The sequence below is a fragment of the Chiloscyllium punctatum genome, chromosome 15 (genome assembly GCF_047496795.1).
Source record: "Chiloscyllium punctatum isolate Juve2018m chromosome 15, sChiPun1.3, whole genome shotgun sequence".
Classification (NCBI taxonomy): Eukaryota; Metazoa; Chordata; class Chondrichthyes; order Orectolobiformes; family Hemiscylliidae; genus Chiloscyllium; species Chiloscyllium punctatum.
The window spans coordinates 9,188,476-9,206,241 of NC_092753.1; the positions used below are offsets into that span (position 1 = coordinate 9,188,476).

Below are 17,766 nucleotides of genomic sequence, written 5' to 3' on the forward strand. Positions count from 1 at the left end.
TGAAGAGTGGTGAGGGGAGTGGGGAGTGAGGAGTGGTGAGGGGAGGGGAGTGAGGATTGACAAGGGGACAGGGTAATGAAGAGTGGTGAGGGGATTGGGGAGGATGGGCGTGGCGAGGAGAGTGTGGAGTTAGTAGAGGCGAGGGGAGCCCGGAGTGAGGAGTGGGGAGGGGAGAGGAGTGAGGAGTGGTGAGGGGAGGGGAGTGAGGAGTGGCGAGGGGAGTGGGGAGTGAGGAGTGGCGTAGGGATTGGGGAGTGACGATTGGCGAGGGGAGGGGGTGTGAGGAGTGGTGAGGGGAGTGGGGAGTGAGGAGTGGTGAGGGGATTCGGTAGTGAAGAGTGTTGAGGGGAGTGGGGAGTGAGGAGTGGTGAGGGGAGTGGGGAGTGAGGATTGGCGAGGGGAGTGGGTAATGAGGAGTGGTGAGGGGATTGGGGAGGATGGAGTGGCGAGGAGAGGTGGGAGTGAGGAGTGGTGAGGGGATTGGGGAGTGAGGAGTGGTGAGGGGATTGGGGAGTGAGGAGTGGTGAGGAGAGTGGGGAGTGAGGACTGGTGAGGGAAGTGGGGAGTGAGGAGTGGCGAGGGTTGGGGAGTGAGGAGTGGTGAGGGGAGAGGATAGTGTGGAGTGAGGAGTGGTGAGGGGATTGGGGAGTGAGGAGTGGTGAGGGGGGTTAGGGAGTGAGGAGTGGCGAGGGTTGGGGAGTGAGGAGTGGTGAGGGGAGAGGATAGTGTGGAGTGAGGAGTGGTGAGGGGAGTGGGGAGTGAGGTGTGGTGAGGAGAATGGGGAGTGAGGTGTGGTAAGCGAGTAGGTACTGAGGAGTGGCGAAGGGAGTGGGAAGTGAGGAGTGTTGAGGGGAGTGGGGAGAGTGGATTGGCGAGGAGAGTGGGGCGTGAGGAGTGGTGAATGGAGTGGGGAGTAAGGAGTGGTGAGGGGAGTGAGGAGTGGTGAGGAGAGTGGGTAGTGAGGTGTGGTGAGGTGATTGGAGTGAGGAGTGGTGAGGGGAGTGGGGAGTAAGGAGTGGCGAAGGGAATAGGGAGTGAGGCGTGTTGCAGGGAGTGGGGAGAGTGGATTGGCAAGGGGAGTGGGGCGTGAGGAGTCGTTAGTGGAGTGGGGAGTGAGGAGTGGTGAGGGGAGTGAGGAGTGGTGAGGGGAGTGAGGAGTGGTGAGTGGAGTGGGGAGTGCGGAGTGGTGAGGGGATTGGGGAGTGAGGAGTGGTGAGGGTAGTGAGGAGTGGTGAGGGGAGTGGGGAGTGAGGAGTGGAGTGGGGAGTGCGGAGTGGTGAGGGGATTGGGGAGTGAGGAGTGGTGAGGGGAGTGGGGAGTGAGGAGTGGAGTGGGGAGTGCGGAGTGGTGAGGGGATTGGGGAGTGCGGAGTGGTGAGGGGATTGGGGAGTGAGGAGTGGTGAGGGGAGTGGGGAGTGAGGAGTGGAGTGGGGAGTGCGGAGTGGTGAGGGGAGTGGGGAGTGAGGAGTGGTGAGGGGAGTGGGGAGTGAGGAGTGGAGTGGGGAGTGCGGAGTGGTGAGGGGAGTGGGGAGTGCGGAGTGGTGAGGGGATTGGGGAGTGAGGAGTGGTGAGGGGAGTGGGGAGTGAGTAGTGGTGATGGGAGGAATGTAAGGAGTGGTGCGGTGTGGGGAGTGAGGGGTGGCGAGGGGAGGGGAGTGAGGAGTGGTGAGGGAAGGGGAGTGAGGAGTGGTGAGGGGAGTGAGGAGTGGTGAGGGGAGTGGGGAGTGAGGAGTCGTTAGTGGAGTGGGGAGTGAGGAGTGGTGTGGGGAGGGGAGTGAGGAGTGGTGAGGGGAGTGAGGAGTGGTGAGGGGAGTGGGGAGTGAGGAGTCGTTAGTGGAGTGGGGAGTGAGGATTGGTGAGGGGAGTGGGGAGTGAGGAGTGGTGAGGGGAGAGGGGAGTGGCGAGTGCGGAGTGGTGAGGGGACTGAGGAGTGAGGAGTGGTGAGGGGAGGGGAGGGGCGTGAGGAGTGGTGAGGGAATTGGGGAGTGAGGAGTGGTGAAGGGAGTGGGGAGTGAGGAGTGATGACGGGAGTGGGGAGTGAGGAGTGGTGAGGGGAGAGGGGAGTGGCGAGTGCGGAGTGGTGAGGGGAGAGGAATGAGGAGTGGTGAGGGGAGGGGAGTGAGGAGTGGTGAGGGAATTGGGGAGTGAGAAGCATTGAGGGGAGTGGGGAATGAGGAGTGATGAGGGGAGTGGGGAGTGAGGAGTGATGAGGGGAGTGGGGAGTGAGGAGTGATGAGGGGAGTGGGGAGTGAGGAGTGGTGAGGGGAGTGGAGTGAGGAGTGGCGAGTGGAGCGGTGAGTGAGGAGTAGTGACGGGACTGAGGAGTGAGGAGTGGCGAGGGGAGAGGGAAGTGAGGAGTGGTGAGGGGAGTGGAGAGTGAGGAGTGGCGAGGGGTGGGGAGTGAGGAATGGTGAGGGGAGTGGGGAGGGGTGAGTGGCGAGGAGAATGGAGTGAGAAGTGGTGAGGGATAAGGGGAATGGTGAGTGGGGAGTGGTGAGGGGAGTGGGGAGTAAGGAGTGGTGAGAGGAGGGAAGTGAGGAGTGGTGAGGGGAGTGGGGAGTGAGGAGTGGTGAGGGGAGTGGGGAGTGAGGAGTGATGAGGGGAGTGGCGAGTGAGGAGTGGTGAGGGGAGTGGGGAGTGAGGAGTGATGAGGGGAGTGGGGAGTGAGGAGTGATGGGGGAGTGGGGAGTGAGGAGTGGTGAGGGGAGGGGAGTGAGGAGTGGTGAGGGGAATGGCAAGTGAGGAGTGGTGAGGGGAGGGGAGTGAGGAGTGGTGAGGGGAGTGGGGAGTGAGGAGTGATGAGGGGAGTGGGGAGTGAGGAGTGATGGGGGGAGTGGGGAGTGAGGAGTGGTGAGGGGATTGGCGAGTGAGGAGTGGTGAGGGGAGGGGAGTGAGGAGTGGTGAGGGGAGTGGGGAGTGAGGAGTGATGAGGGGAGTGGGGAGTGAGGAGTGATGGGGGGAGTGGGGAGTGAGGAGTGGTGAGACGAGTGGAGTGGGGAGTGTCGAGTGCAGTGGTGAGTGAGGAGTAGCGAGGGGACTGAGGAGTGAGGAGTGGCGAGGGGAGAGGGAAGTGAAGAGTGGTGAGGGGAGTGGGGAGTGAGGAGTGGTGAGGGGAGGGGAGTGAGGATTGACAAGGGGACAGGGTAATGAAGAGTGGTGAGGGGATTGGGGAGGATGGGCGTGGCGAGGAGAGTGTGGAGTTAGTAGAGGCGAGGGGAGCCCGGAGTGAGGAGTGGGGAGGGGAGAGGAGTGAGGAGTGGTGAGGGGAGGGGAGTGAGGAGTGGCGAGGGGAGTGGGGAGTGAGGAGTGGTTAGGGGAGTGGGGAGTGTAGATTGGCGAGGTTTGTGGGGAGTGAGGAGTGGCGTAGGGATTGGGGAGTGACGATTGGCGAGGGGAGGGGGTGTGAGGAGTGGTGAGGGGAGTGGGGAGTGAGGAGTGGTGAGGGGATTCGGTAGTGAAGAGTGTTGAGGGGAGTGGGGAGTGAGGAGTGGTGAGGGGAGTGGGGAGTGAGGACTGGTGAGGGAAGTGGGGAGTGAGGAGTGGCGAGGGTTGGGGAGTGAGGAGTGGTGAGGGGAGAGGATAGTGTGGAGTGAGGAGTGGTGAGGGGAGTGTGGAGTGAGGTGTGGTGAGGAGAATGGGGAGTGAGGTGTGGTAAGCGAGTAGGTACTGAGGAGTGGCGAAGGGAGTGGGAAGTGAGGAGTGTTGAGGGGAGTGGGGAGAGTGGATTGGCGAGGAGAGTGGGGCGTGAGGAGTGGTGAATGGAGTGGGGAGTAAGGAGTGGTGAGGGGAGTGAGGAGTGGTGAGGAGAGTGGGTAGTGAGGTGTGGTGAGGTGATTGGAGTGAGGAGTGGTGAGGGGAGTGGGGAGTAAGGAGTGGCGAAGGGAATAGGGAGTGAGGCGTGTTGCAGGGAGTGGGGAGAGTGGATTGGCAAGGGGAGTGGGGCGTGAGGAGTCGTTAGTGGAGTGGGGAGTGAGGAGTGGTGAGGGGAGTGAGGAGTGGTGAGTGGAGTGGGGAGTGCGGAGTGGTGAGGGGATTGGGGAGTGAGGAGTGGTGAGGGTAGTGAGGAGTGGTGAGGGGAGTGGGGAGTGAGGAGTGGAGTGGGGAGTGCGGAGTGGTGAGGGGATTGGGGAGTGAGGAGTGGTGAGGGGAGTGGGGAGTGAGGAGTGGAGTGGGGAGTGCGGAGTGGTGAGGGGATTGGGGAGTGCGGAGTGGTGAGGGGATTGGGGAGTGAGGAGTGGTGAGGGGAGTGGGGAGTGAGGAGTGGAGTGGGGAGTGCGGAGTGGTGCGGTGTGGGGAGTGAGGAGTGGTGAGGGGAGTGGGGAGTGAGGAGTGGAGTGGGGAGTGCGGAGTGGTGAGGGGAGTGGGGAGTGAGTAGTGGTGAGGGGAGTGAGGAGTGGTGAGGGGAGTGAGGAGTGGTGAGGGGAGTGGGGAGTGAGTAGTGGTGATGGGAGGAATGTAAGGAGTGGTGCGGTGTGGGGAGTGAGGGGTGGCGAGGGGAGGGGAGTGAGGAGTGGTGAGGGAAGGGGAGTGAGGAGTGGTGAGGGGAGTGGGGAGTGAGGAGTCGTTAGTGGAGTGGGGAGTGAGGAGTGGTGTGGGGAGGGGAGTGAGGAGTGGTGAGGGGAGTGAGGAGTGGTGAGGGGAGTGGGGAGTGAGGAGTCGTTAGTGGAGTGGGGAGTGAGGAGTGGTGAGGGGAGGGGAGAGGGGAGTGGTGAGGGAAGTGGGGAGTGAGGAGTGGCGAGGTGAGTGGGGAGTGAGGAGTGGTGACGGGAGGGGAGTGAGGAGTGGTGAGGGGATTGGGGAGTGAGGAGTGGTGAGGGGATTGGGGAGTGAGGAGTGGTGAGGGGAGTGGGGAGTGAGGAGTGCTGAGGGGAGTGGGGAGTGAGGAGTGGTGAGGGGAGTTGGGGGTGAGGCGTGGTGAGGGGCGTGGGGGGTGAGGAGTGATGGGGGAGTGGGGAGTGAGGAGTGGTGAGGGGAGGGGAGTGAGGAGTGGTGAGGGGAATGGCAAGTGAGGAGTGGTGAGGGGAGGGGAGTGAGGAGTGGTGAGGGGAGTGGGGAGTGAGGAGTGATGAGGGGAGTGGGGAGTGAGGAGTGATGGGGGAGTGGGGAGTGAGGAGTGGTGAGGGGATTGGCGAGTGAGGAGTGGTGAGGGGAGGGGAGTGAGGAGTGGTGAGGGGAGTGGGGAGTGAGGAGTGATGAGGGGAGTGGGGAGTGAGGAGTGATGGGGGGAGTGGGGAGTGAGGAGTGGTGAGACGAGTGGAGTGGGGAGTGTCGAGTGCAGTGGTGAGTGAGGAGTAGCGAGGGGACTGAGGAGTGAGGAGTGGCGAGGGGAGAGGGAAGTGAAGAGTGGTGAGGGGAGTGGGGAGTGAGGAGTGGTGAGGGGAGGGGAGTGAGGATTGACAAGGGGACAGGGTAATGAAGAGTGGTGAGGGGATTGGGGAGGATGGGCGTGGCGAGGAGAGTGTGGAGTTAGTAGAGGCGAGGGGAGCCCGGAGTGAGGAGTGGGGAGGGGAGAGGAGTGAGGAGTGGTGAGGGGAGGGGAGTGAGGAGTGGCGAGGGGAGTGGGGAGTGAGGAGTGGTTAGGGGAGTGGGGAGTGTAGATTGGCGAGGTTTGTGGGGAGTGAGGAGTGGCGTAGGGATTGGGGAGTGACGATTGGCGAGGGGAGGGGGTGTGAGGAGTGGTGAGGGGAGTGGGGAGTGAGGAGTGGTGAGGGGATTCGGTAGTGAAGAGTGTTGAGGGGAGTGGGGAGTGAGGAGTGGTGAGGGGAGTGGGGAGTGAGGACTGGTGAGGGAAGTGGGGAGTGAGGAGTGGCGAGGGTTGGGGAGTGAGGAGTGGTGAGGGGAGAGGATAGTGTGGAGTGAAGAGTGGTGAGGGGAGTGTGGAGTGAGGTGTGGTGAGGAGAATGGGGAGTGAGGTGTGGTAAGCGAGTAGGTACTGAGGAGTGGCGAAGGGAGTGGGAAGTGAGGAGTGTTGAGGGGAGTGGGGAGAGTGGATTGGCGAGGAGAGTGGGGCGTGAGGAGTGGTGAATGGAGTGGGGAGTAAGGAGTGGTGAGGGGAGTGAGGAGTGGTGAGGAGAGTGGGTAGTGAGGTGTGGTGAGGTGATTGGAGTGAGGAGTGGTGAGGGGAGTGGGGAGTAAGGAGTGGCGAAGGGAATAGGGAGTGAGGCGTGTTGCAGGGAGTGGGGAGAGTGGATTGGCAAGGGGAGTGGGGCGTGAGGAGTCGTTAGTGGAGTGGGGAGTGAGGAGTGGTGAGGGGAGTGAGGAGTGGTGAGTGGAGTGGGGAGTGCGGAGTGGTGAGGGGATTGGGGAGTGAGGAGTGGTGAGGGTAGTGAGGAGTGGTGAGGGGAGTGGGGAGTGAGGAGTGGAGTGGGGAGTGCGGAGTGGTGAGGGGATTGGGGAGTGAGGAGTGGTGAGGGGAGTGGGGAGTGAGGAGTGGAGTGGGGAGTGCGGAGTGGTGAGGGGATTGGGGAGTGCGGAGTGGTGAGGGGATTGGGGAGTGAGGAGTGGTGAGGGGAGTGGGGAGTGAGGAGTGGAGTGGGGAGTGCGGAGTGGTGCGGTGTGGGGAGTGAGGAGTGGTGAGGGGAGTGGGGAGTGAGGAGTGGAGTGGGGAGTGCGGAGTGGTGAGGGGAGTGGGGAGTGAGTAGTGGTGAGGGGAGTGAGGAGTGGTGAGGGGAGTGAGGAGTGGTGAGGGGAGTGGGGAGTGAGTAGTGGTGATGGGAGGAATGTAAGGAGTGGTGCGGTGTGGGGAGTGAGGGGTGGCGAGGGGAGGGGAGTGAGGAGTGGTGAGGGAAGGGGAGTGAGGAGTGGTGAGGGGAGTGGGGAGTGAGGAGTCGTTAGTGGAGTGGGGAGTGAGGAGTGGTGTGGGGAGGGGAGTGAGGAGTGGTGAGGGGAGTGAGGAGTGGTGAGGGGAGTGGGGAGTGAGGAGTCGTTAGTGGAGTGGGGAGTGAGGAGTGGTGAGGGGAGGGGAGAGGGGAGTGGTGAGGGAAGTGGGGAGTGAGGAGTGGCGAGGTGAGTGGGGAGTGAGGAGTGGTGACGGGAGGGGAGTGAGGAGTGGTGAGGGGATTGGGGAGTGAGGAGTGGTGAGGGGATTGGGGAGTGAGGAGTGGTGAGGGGAGTGGGGAGTGAGGAGTGCTGAGGGGAGTGGGGAGTGAGGAGTGGTGAGGGGAGTTGGGGGTGAGGCGTGGTGAGGGGCGTGGGGGGTGAGGATTGGTGAGGGGAGTGGGGAGTGAGGAGTGGTGAGGGGATTGGGGAGTGAGGAGTGCTGAGGGGAGTGGGGAGTGGGGAGTGGCAATGGGATTGGGAAGTGGTGAGGGGTGTGGGGGTGAGGAGTGTTGAAGGGATTGGGGAGTGAGGAGTGGTGACGGGAGTAGTGAGGAGTAGTGAAGGGAGTCGTGAGGGGAGTGGGGAGTGAGGAGTGGTGAGAGGACTGGGGAGTGAGGAGTGGCGAGTGGAGTGGGGAGTGAGGAGTAGTGAGTGGAGTGGAGAACAAGGAATGTTGAGGGGATTGGGGGTGAGGATTGGTGAGGGGAGTGGGGAGTGAGTAGTGGTGTGGGGAGTGGGGAGTGAGGAGTGCTGAGGGGAGTGGGGAGTGAGGAGTGCTGAGGGGAGTGGGGAGTGAGGCGTGGTGAGGGGCGTGGGGGGTGAGGATTGGTGAGGGGAGTGGCGAGTGAGGAGTGCTGAAAGGAGTGGGGAGTGAGGAGTGGTGAGGGGAGTTGGGGGTGAGGCGTGGCGATGGGATTGGGAAGTGGTGAGGGGTGTGGGGGTGAGGAGTGTTGAAGGGATTGGGGAGTGAGGAGTGGTGTGGAGAGTGAGGAGTGGTGAGGGGAATGGGAAGTGAGGAGTGGCCAGGGGAGTGCGGAGTGTGGAGTGGCCAGGGGAGTGGGGAGAGAGGAGTAGCGAGGGGAGTGTGAATGAGGAGTGGTGAGGGCAGGGGAGTGAGGAGTGATAAGGGGAGTAGGGAGTGAGGAGTGGTGAGAGGATTGGGAAGTGAGCAGTAGTGAGGGGATTGTGGAGTGAGGAGTGGGGACGCGAGTGGGTAATGAGGAGTGGTGAGGGGAGTGGGGAGTGAGGAGCGGCGAGGGGAGTGGGGAGTGAGGAGTGGTGAGGGGTGGGGAGTGAGGAGTGGTGAGGGGTGGGGAGTGAGGAGTGGTGAGAGAATTGGGGAGTGAGGAGTGATGAGGGGAGTGGGGAGTGGAGTGAGGAGTGGCGAGTGGAGCGGGGAGTGAGGAGTAGTGAGGGAACTGAGGTGTGAGGAGTGGCGAGGGGAGAGGGAAATGAGGAGTGATGATGGAAGTGGAGTGAGTAGTGGTGAGGGGAGTGGGGAGTGAGGAGTGGTGAGGGGAGTGGGGAGTGAGGAGTGGTGAGGGGAGAGGATAGTGTGGAGTGAGGAGTGGTGAGGGGATTGGGGAGTGAGGAGTGGTGAGGGGAGTGGGGAGTGAGGAGTGGCGAGGGGTGGGGAGTGAGGAGTGGTGAGGGGAGAGGATAGTGTGGAGTGAGGAGTGGTGAGGGGATTGGGGAGTGAGGAGTGGTGAGGGGGGTTAGGGAGTGAGGAGTGGTGAGGGGAGTGGGGAGTGAGGAGTGGTGAGGAGAATGGGGAGTGAGGAGTGGTAAGCGAGTAGGTACTGAGGAGTGGCAAAGGGAGTGGGGAGTGAGGAGTGTTGAGGGGAGTGGGGAGAGTGGATTGGCGAGGAGAGTGGGGCGTGAGGAGTGGTGAAGGGAGTGAGGAGTGGTGAGGAGAGTGGGTAGTGAGGTGTGGTGAGGTGATTGGAGTGAGGAGTGGTGAGGGGAGTGGGGAGTAAGGAGTGGCGAAGGGAATAGGGAGTGAGGCGTGTTGCGGGGAGTGGGGAGAGTGGATTGGCAAGGGGAGTGGGGCGTGAGGAGTCGTTAGTGGAGTGGGGAGTGAGGAGTGGTGAGGGGAGTGAGGAGTGGTGAGTGGAGTGGGGAGTGCGGAGTGGTGAGGGGATTGGGGAGTGAGGAGTGGTGAGGGGAGTGGGGAGTGAGTAGTGGTGATGGGAGGGATGTAGGGAGTGGTGCGGTGTGGGGAGTGAGGGGTGGCGAGGGGAGGGGAGTGAGGAGTGGTGAGGGAAGGGAAGTGAGGAGTGGTGAGGGCAGTGGGGAGTGAGGAGAGTGGAGTGGGGAGTGAGGAGAGGTGTGGGGAGGGGAGTGAGGAGTGGCGAGAGGAGTGAGGAGTGGTGAGGGGAGTGGGGAGTGAGGAGTGGCAAGTGGAGTGGGGAGTGAGGATTGGTGATGGGAAGGATGTAGGGAGTGGTGAGGTGTGGGGATTGAGGGGTGGCGAGGGGAGGGGAGTGAGTAGTGGTGAGGGAAGGGGAGTGAGGAGTGGTGAGGGCATTGGGAACTGAGGAGATGTGAGTGGAATGGGGTTTGAGGAGAGGTGAGGGGAGGGGAGAGGGGAGTGGCGAGGGAAGTGGGGAGTGAGGAGTGGCGAGGTGAGTGGGGAGTGAGGAGTGGTGAGGGGAGGGGAGTGAGGAGTGGTAAGGAGAGTGGTGAAGGGAGTGGGGAGTGAGGAGTGGTGACGGGAGTAGTGAGGAGTAGTGAAGGGAGTCGTGAGGGGAGTGGGGAGTGATGAGTGGCGAGTGGAGTGGGGAGTGAGGAGTGGTGACAGGAGGAGAGTGAGGAGTGCTGAGGGGAATGAGGAGTGCTGAGGGGAGTGGGGAGTGAGGAGTGCTGTGGGGAGTGGGGAGTGAGGAGTGGCGAGGTGAGTGGGGAGTGAGGAGTGGTGAGGGGAGGGGAGTGAGGAGTGGTAAGGAGAGTGGTGAAGGGAGTGGGGAGTGAGGAGTGGTGACGGGAGTAGTGAGGAGTAGTGAAGGGAGTCGTGAGGGGAGTGGGGAGTGGGGAGTGAGGAGTGGTGAGAGGACTGGGGAGTGATGAGTGGTGACAGGAGGAGAGTGAGGAGTGCTGAGGGGAATGAGGAGTGCTGAGGGGAGTGGGGAGTGAGGAGTGGTGTGGGGAGTGGGGAGTGAGGAGTGGTGAGGGGAGTGGGGGTGAGGCGTGGTGAGGGGAGTGGGGGTGAGGATTGGTGAGGGGAGTGGGGGTGAGGCGTGGTGAGGGGAGTGGGGGTGAGGATTGGTGAGAGGAGTGGGGAGTGAGGAGTGGGGATTGAGGAATGGCGAGGGAAGTGGGGAGTGAGGAGTGGTGACGGGAGGGGAGTGAGGAGTGGTAAGGAGAGTGGTGAAGGGAGTGGGGAGTGAGGAGTGGTGACGGGAGTAGTGAGGAGTAGTGAAGGGAGTCGTGAGGGGAGTGGGGAGTGAGGAGTGGTGAGAGGACTGGGGAGTGATGAGTGGCGAGTGGAGTGGGGAGTGAGGAGTGGTGACAGGAGGAGAGTGAGGAGTGCTGAGGGGAATGAGGAGTGAGGAGTGGTGTGGGGAGTGGGGAGTGAGGAGTGGTGAGGGGAGTGGGGGTGAGGCGTGGTGAGGGGAGTGGGGGTGAGGATTGGTGAGAGGAGTGGGGAGTGAGGAGTGGGGATTGAGGAATGGCGAGGGGAGTGGGGAGTGCGGAGTGGAGTGGGGAGTGAGGAGTGAGGTGTGGCAAGGGGATTGGGGAGTGAGGAGTGGCGAGGGGAGTGAGGAGTGGTGAGGGGAGTGGGGAGTGTGTAGAGGTGAGGAGAGAGGGGAGTGAGGAGTGGTGAGGGGAGTGCGGAGTGTGGAGTGGTGAGGGAAGGGGAGTGAGGAGTGGCGAGAGGAGTGCGGAGTGGCAAGGGGAGTGGGGAGTGAGGAGAGGTGACGAGATTGTGGAGTGAGGAGTGGTGAGGGGAGTGGGGAGTGAGGAGTGGTGAGGGGAGAGGAGTGAGGAGTGGCGAGGGGATTGGGGAGTGAGGAGTGGTGAGGGTAGTGGGGAGTGAGGAGTGGTGAGGGGAGTGGGGAGTGAGGAGTGGTGAGAGGAGTGGGGAGTGGTGAGGGGAGGGGAATGAGGAGTAGGGAGAGGAGTGGGGAGTGCAGAGTGGCGAGGGGAGTGGGGAGTGAGGAGTGGTGAGGGGAGAGGAGTGAGGAGTGGCGAGGGGTGTGGGGAGGGGATTGAGGAGTGGTGAGGGGAGTGGGGAGTGAGGAGTGGTGAGGGGAGAGGAGTGAGGAGTGGTGAGGGGAGAGGAGTGAGGAGTGGCGAGGGGTGTGGGGAGTGAAGAATGGTGAGGGGAGTGGGGAGTGAGGAGTGGTGAGGGGAGTGATGAGCGAAGCAGCAAGCAAAGGCAGTGAGTGAGCAGAGAACGGCAATGAGGGAGAGGCAGCCCCAATGTCACCAACAATGTGCCTTCCTGCGTCAATGCGTTGGTGGGAGCTACAGTGTTGTTGTCAATCACAGTCTGCTGCTCTTATCCCCCCACTCTGAGACTGACATAGACAGGGAATTGCAAATAGATGGTACGTCTGGCCTTTTGGTTGGGAGAGTTCTGTCTGTTGTGGGAGGAAATAAGAAGATGGGAAAGAATCATTCAGAAATAATTACACCTGAATCCTTGTTCGATTGCTGAAATTTGTAACTTTTCTTCTACAGCAAGGATATCAAAGAAACGATTTCTTTTCAATGTCAAGCTTTTAAAAACAATGTATTCATCATTCATTAATGTAATGATAATGTGTTAGATAGTCTTGCCAATGAAATACACCTCAGATCCCACTTCTGACCTTATGATGAAGGGAAGGTCATTGGTGACATGGGTGAGAATGGTTGGCCTCAGGACATCACCCTGTAGAACTCCTGCTGAGCTGTCCTGGAGCTGACATTATTTACCTCCAATAACCAGAAAGCATTTCCTCCTGATTTCCATTAACTCCAGTTTTGCCAGCAGTCCTGATGCCACACTCGGTCAAATGCAGCCTCAATGTCAAGGGCTGTCACTCTCACCCTACCTCTAGAATTCAGCTCTTTTGTCCAGGTTTGAACCAAGGCTGTAATGAGGTCAGGAGCTGAGTGGCTCTGTGGAGACTAGGTTGAGCAGGTTACTGTTCTGTAAGTGATCCTTGAAAGCATAGTTGATGACACCTTACTGATGATCAAGAGTAAACATGGAACAATAATTGGCCAGGTTGGATTTGTCCTATTTTTTGAGTATAGGACATACTTGGGCAACTTTCCACATTGTTGGGTAGATGCCAGTAATGTAACTAATTAAAACAGTTTTGGCTAGGGGAGTGGCAAGCTCTGGAACACAAGTCTTCGGTACTGTTGCCAGAATGTTGTCAAGGCCCATAGCCTTTGCAGTATCTAATGCTTCAAACTATTTCTTGACATCAAATGGAGTAAATCAAATTGTTTGTAAAGTGGTGTCTATGATACTGGGGACCACTGGAGGAGGCTGAGATGGATCATCTACTCAGCACTTCTGGCTGAAGATGCTTGCAAATCATTTCGCCTTTTCTTTGTGCTGCTGTGCTGGGCTCCCTAATCATTAAGGACGGGGATATTTGTGGATCCTCCTCTTCCAATGAGTTGTTTAATTGTCCATCACCATTTACACCTGGATGTGGCAAGACTGGAGAGATTAGACCTGATCCATTAGCTGTGGGATCATGTGGTTCTGCCTAAACCACTCATAGTGATGAACATCGAAGTCTCCCACACTTAGTACATTCTGTTAACAAACTCAGTACATATTTTCAGATCTGTAGATTGTGTGCCTAGTCTCCATGGTCACTTACTTTAAAGGTTGTCCATTCAGCATAAATGAATCAGGCCATGAATCAGTTGGGAGAAAGTGAGGACTGCAGATGCTGGGGATCAGAGTTTTAAAATGTGGTGCTGGAAAAGCGCAGCAGGTCAGGCAGCGTCCAAGGAGCAGGAGAATCGACGTTTCGGATATGAGCCCTTCTTCAGGAATCAGTTGGCTTGGGCTTCCCTGGGCTGCCTTCGCAAATGAATGTTTAGATCTGTTCTGAGGAATGGTCACTGGACCCAAAACGTTAACTCTGCTTTCTCTCCACAGATGCTGCTAGACTTGCTGAGTTTCTCCAACAATTTCTGTTTTTGTTTCAGATTTCCAGAAATGCAGTTCTTTGTTTTATTTTATGCTTCTATTGTCTTTTGAATGCAAAAAATCCACAATTGCAAAGCTGTTCATAAATGAAAATAAATGGAAAACCAAATGTTGAACAATGGAAATGTTTTGGGATGGTTTAATAGTGAAATTCCAGAGGTCGGGGTTAGGATTGGGATTGAGGTTGGAATTCTAAGTAATGGGAGGAAGACACACAAAGGATCGATGCCTGATGAATAAAGAATATACGAAGGAAATTGCAGATGATTGAGATGAGTTGAGGCCAAGAGAAACAAGGATATGGGATTAAATATACTAAAATAGAATTATATTGGAATGTGGATTTCGCTGGCTGGATCAGTGTTTATTGCCTGTCCCCAGTTGCCCTAGAGGAAGTGATCGTGGGCTGCCTTCTTAGAAGGATTTACAAACCAATTATTTTGTATTTTTTTATATAGAAGCAAAGGAATTTTAACTTTCCTTTGAGGTAGGTAGGCGAAGTCTTAGAATAGAATGGAATAAAAAAGCAAAGAATAGAATAGAATTGTAATTTATTATCACTTGTTTTGATACAAAATAATATAGTGAAAAGTGTTTAAGTCACCTTAGCCCAATATCTATATTAATATATAAAACAAATTTTTAAAAAGTTCCATTTTGTTACGAATGAGAGATCTGATAAGTTATCTGATTGTAGATGGTTTTCTTATTTGATTTTGTTCACGTTTTCTCCGCACACCGACTGCCTTGATCTTTCCCGATCATTTTGCCATCCTTTTCCATTCAGAGAATTATCCAATTCCCTTTTGAAAACGATGACTGAAGCTACTTCCACCACCTTCTGGTGGTATATTCCAGATCCTAACCACTTGTAGTAGAAGAATGACCTTTCCCATGTCTTTCTCATTTTGCCTTAAATCTCTGACATCTAGTTTGCTAATATTCTGCCATAGGCAGAACATTCTCCATATTTACTTTGTCCTGTTATTCTACTCTTTCGAACACCTCTATCAATCTCCTGTCATCACTCCCTCCATGCATTTCCATAGTTAATTGCCCGGTACTCACAATGCACATTCTTCAAATTCCACACAATATCAATGGAAATCTTTGCATACACTGGGAAAAGCTGTGAACCTCTCATCATTGAATAAAAGCTTCCATAAAACAACACTATAATTGATGCATATTGTGATATGAAAAATTTATTCTGCCTTATGTGAAAAAATCTTGCAAAAGTTGTTATCCTATTAGGCTATGTACAAACCAGGAGCCATATCAAAGGCATAATTTATTATTATGACCCCTTAAGTTGTCATTCATGCTCAGCCGAATAAATAACCTACATTAGCATTTGAAACTCAACCTACTTTTCATAATGATCATAGTTTCCCGCTGATAGCATATTCTTGACTTGGAAGAAAAGAAGGGATTTTTTTTTAATTTCCACATAAATTCCATGTCAGTTAACTGACAGGAATAAGTGTTTTATTTCCCAAGTGTCAAAAGCAGTTTTCTTTTATATAAGCCTGAGCTATCACTTAATTTCATAGTTCAAAAGATGACAGTACATTATGTTGCATTTTTCATTGTACATTTTTCATCCGGAAAGCACTGTAATACAAGTCAACAATCCCACTATGCTGATCTATGAAACTGCCCTCAAAAGGACAATTCCCTACAGTGAATCATTGCAATAGAAACTGGAGACACATCTGCATTACAATACAGCAATTAATAGCAGTGCTTAAGTGTGAGATCCTTTTACACTTACCTTTCAGAATGTTCCTGACTCTTAACTGACCTACCATTTCGTTCACAAAGTCTGGAGAGTATAAGTCAGCCCCATATGTTTTATTTAAAAATGTCTTAACCTGCCCTGCCACCTACAATGATTTGTGCACATGCATAGCTATTATGTATGCAGATATATCTCCCTTGGTCTCCTTGTTTCTGCACACTTTATAATTGCTCCCTTTGTTATATTGTCTTTCCTTGTTTTTCCTCCCGAAATGAATCATAATTGCCTCGATCACAGAAGTGTCCACACTTCAAAAGTACTTTATTGGCTGTAAAACTCTTTGGAACATCCTGAGGTCATGAAAGGCACAACAGAAATGAAAGGCTTTCTTTCAAGTTCAGTCTTGTGGCAGGTTACTGTTGTATTGTGGGAGTACTAACAATTTGTGAAAGTGTGTGAGGACCATGTAAACAAAATGCTAAGGGCCTGAGGTTCTGATGACTTTTTTTCTGCTACCTCCCACTTACGACGAGGCAGAATTTGCTGGTTTTTTAACGATCTCTTGATATATTTCATTGAACTAAAAATTGGACTCTGCATCTGCTCTCACACAGTTATCACACAGGAACTTCAATTTCATAAACATTTACTTCAGGTAATTTAAAGCCTGTAAGTATTTAAAAACAAGAATAAATCTGAGGTTCGATCATGTTCCAAATGTTTACTGACCTAGCTGTTCTTTTGTTTAGGATACATCTGGCCATTTCCTGCCAAACTGTGTCCCATTTGGATTTATTTTGATGTGCTATTTTCAACTGCATCCATCATGCACTTGTGCGCAATATCTTTGGATCGCTACATTGCGATACGGAACCCTATCCATCATAGTCGCTGCAACTCAAGAACAAAAGCATTCATGAAAATAATTGCTGTTTGGACAATATCTGTTGGTGAGTGCACAATATGTCAATGCCTGAAGTAAGATTACAATTCTGTCTTTGTTTGTCCCGTCCTCATCCTCTCTTTCCTCAAGATTAAAATATATGATGTAGATTAATTGCAGCCTCTAAGTTTTCATAAAATTATGACAATGGAAAATAAGCAGTTTGATGATAATGTGAGACTAACAATGGCTTTGAGAATGCTAATCGGTATGAAAATGGTCCATTTATACAGACAGATATAAACAGAGGACTATTTTAGGAAGGAAAGTTACATGATAATCATAGCTAAACCAGTAATAATATTCATGGGACCCACAGGGAGTTAAACAGAAAGGAAAACCACATCACAGTCTGTCTAAAGAATGGTTTGACATGACGGAGTAACCCACCTTCTTTTCCACCTTAACTGTGATGGTATCCAGACTGATGATTGAAAGTCTCTCGTCTCTTCCAGTTTTACAGAAAATAAACTTCAATGAATACAAGCATTTTGACATTAATGCAGCGCCTTTCCAACCATCCCAAAATGTTTTCATGTAGGAAACACAACAGCTAATTTACACACAGCAAACTCCCACATAATGGATTTAGACGTATTGGTTGGGGCTGAACACTCAGCGAAATGCCACAGGGAACTTCCCTATACTTCTGTGAAAAATCATGCAGAAGGTTTTAAGTCTTTTTCAGACAAGTGCATGAGTTCAACAGCTTATCCAAGAACCAGCACCTCTGATAGTCCATCTTTACTGCATTGAATTGTCACGCTAGATGTCTGTCCTCAAACCTCAAGAGTGAGACTTAAGTTGACAGCTTTCTGATTCAAATTGTTACTAACTGAGCTACAATTCATACATCAACCAATATCTGAGTAGTATCTGAGCTGAAAGACAGTGTGAAAACCCATCGGGTCGAACAGTCAATCCCTTCAGGCAGTACTTCCACCCTCCCTTCAGTGGCCAGAGCCATCAGGTTTCACACAGGTCAGGACCTGTCCTGCAGATGAACTGCTATTCTCATCACTATGAAAGATAAACCCGAGCTATACTCAACCTAATCTAGCCACCTTGATGCTAATAATGAGAGGACAGTATTCAGCATCTAAGTCCAAAACTATTTAGCTGCCAAAAGTATGGCATTGCACTAGTGGGAATGCATTCTGAAGAATGGTGAGTAATTGTGAGCAATCTGGAACAGAGTTTTATGTGTGTGTGTTTTTTTTGTTATGAATTCAGGTGCAGATGTCACCATGCAGAACTGTTTGGTAATTTGATTTTCCACCAATGTGTTTTAACAAACAGGAAAAGTATGGAATGCAATGCAAATACACTGGCTTCTAATCCTGAATCCCTGTTTCAGGTCCTGTTGATCAAGATCTCTGCATCTTAAACACTAACCTGTCAAACATTATAGCACCATTTCATTGACACTGTAGACAACAACTTACATTTATGAGGTGCCTTTATTGTAACAACATGTCCCAAGGTGCTTCACAAGAACACGGTCAGACAATACACGAGACTGCCAAAAAAAGTGATATTATGATGGGTATCCAGCCAAGACGTAGGTCTTTAAGAGTGTCTTAAAGGAGATACAGAGGCGGGGAGAAGTTTAGGAGTTGCATTTCAGAGCCCAGTTTCTCCACAGCAGAAAGTAAAGTCATCAATGATGAGGTAAAAGAGTTGAGAGATCCTGAAGAGTTGAATGTTGGAAGTATGCCGAGTTCCTGAGGAATGTCAAGCTGGAAGGCTATATATAGAGTTGGTGAGGGTATGGAAGGATTTGAACATGAAACTGACCATTTTGAAAGTGAGGTGTTGACAGATTGATTTAGTGAACACAATGGGTAATGTGTGAATGGGAATTCATTCAGGTGAGGATGCTGTTCTGATCCCAGCTGATAGTGAGACTGAACAATTCATATTGAAGAATGAAAACTGGCTTGATAGATCACTTTTTAAAATGTTTCTTTAGTGAACAAGGTGGTAAGTCACTGAAAGAGGGGTAGTTGTTATGGGAGACTTTAATTTTCCAAATATTGACTTGGAAATACTATAGTTCGAGTGCTTCAGATGGGTCAATTTTTGTCCAGTGTGTGCAGG

At 53.9% G+C, this 17,766-nt stretch overlaps 1 protein-coding gene across 1 annotated transcript in view; it reads left to right on the forward strand.

Annotated features, from left to right (window-relative positions):
- htr2aa (5-hydroxytryptamine (serotonin) receptor 2A, genome duplicate a) overlaps positions 1-17,766 on the forward strand; it is a 453,098-nt gene that overhangs the window by 383,709 nt on the left and 51,623 nt on the right. Inside the window, exon 3 of the mRNA XM_072584579.1 lies at positions 15,473-15,673. Within this exon, the coding sequence (XP_072440680.1) occupies positions 15,473-15,673 (201 nt within the window). The remainder of the gene's footprint in view (positions 1-15,472; positions 15,674-17,766) is intronic.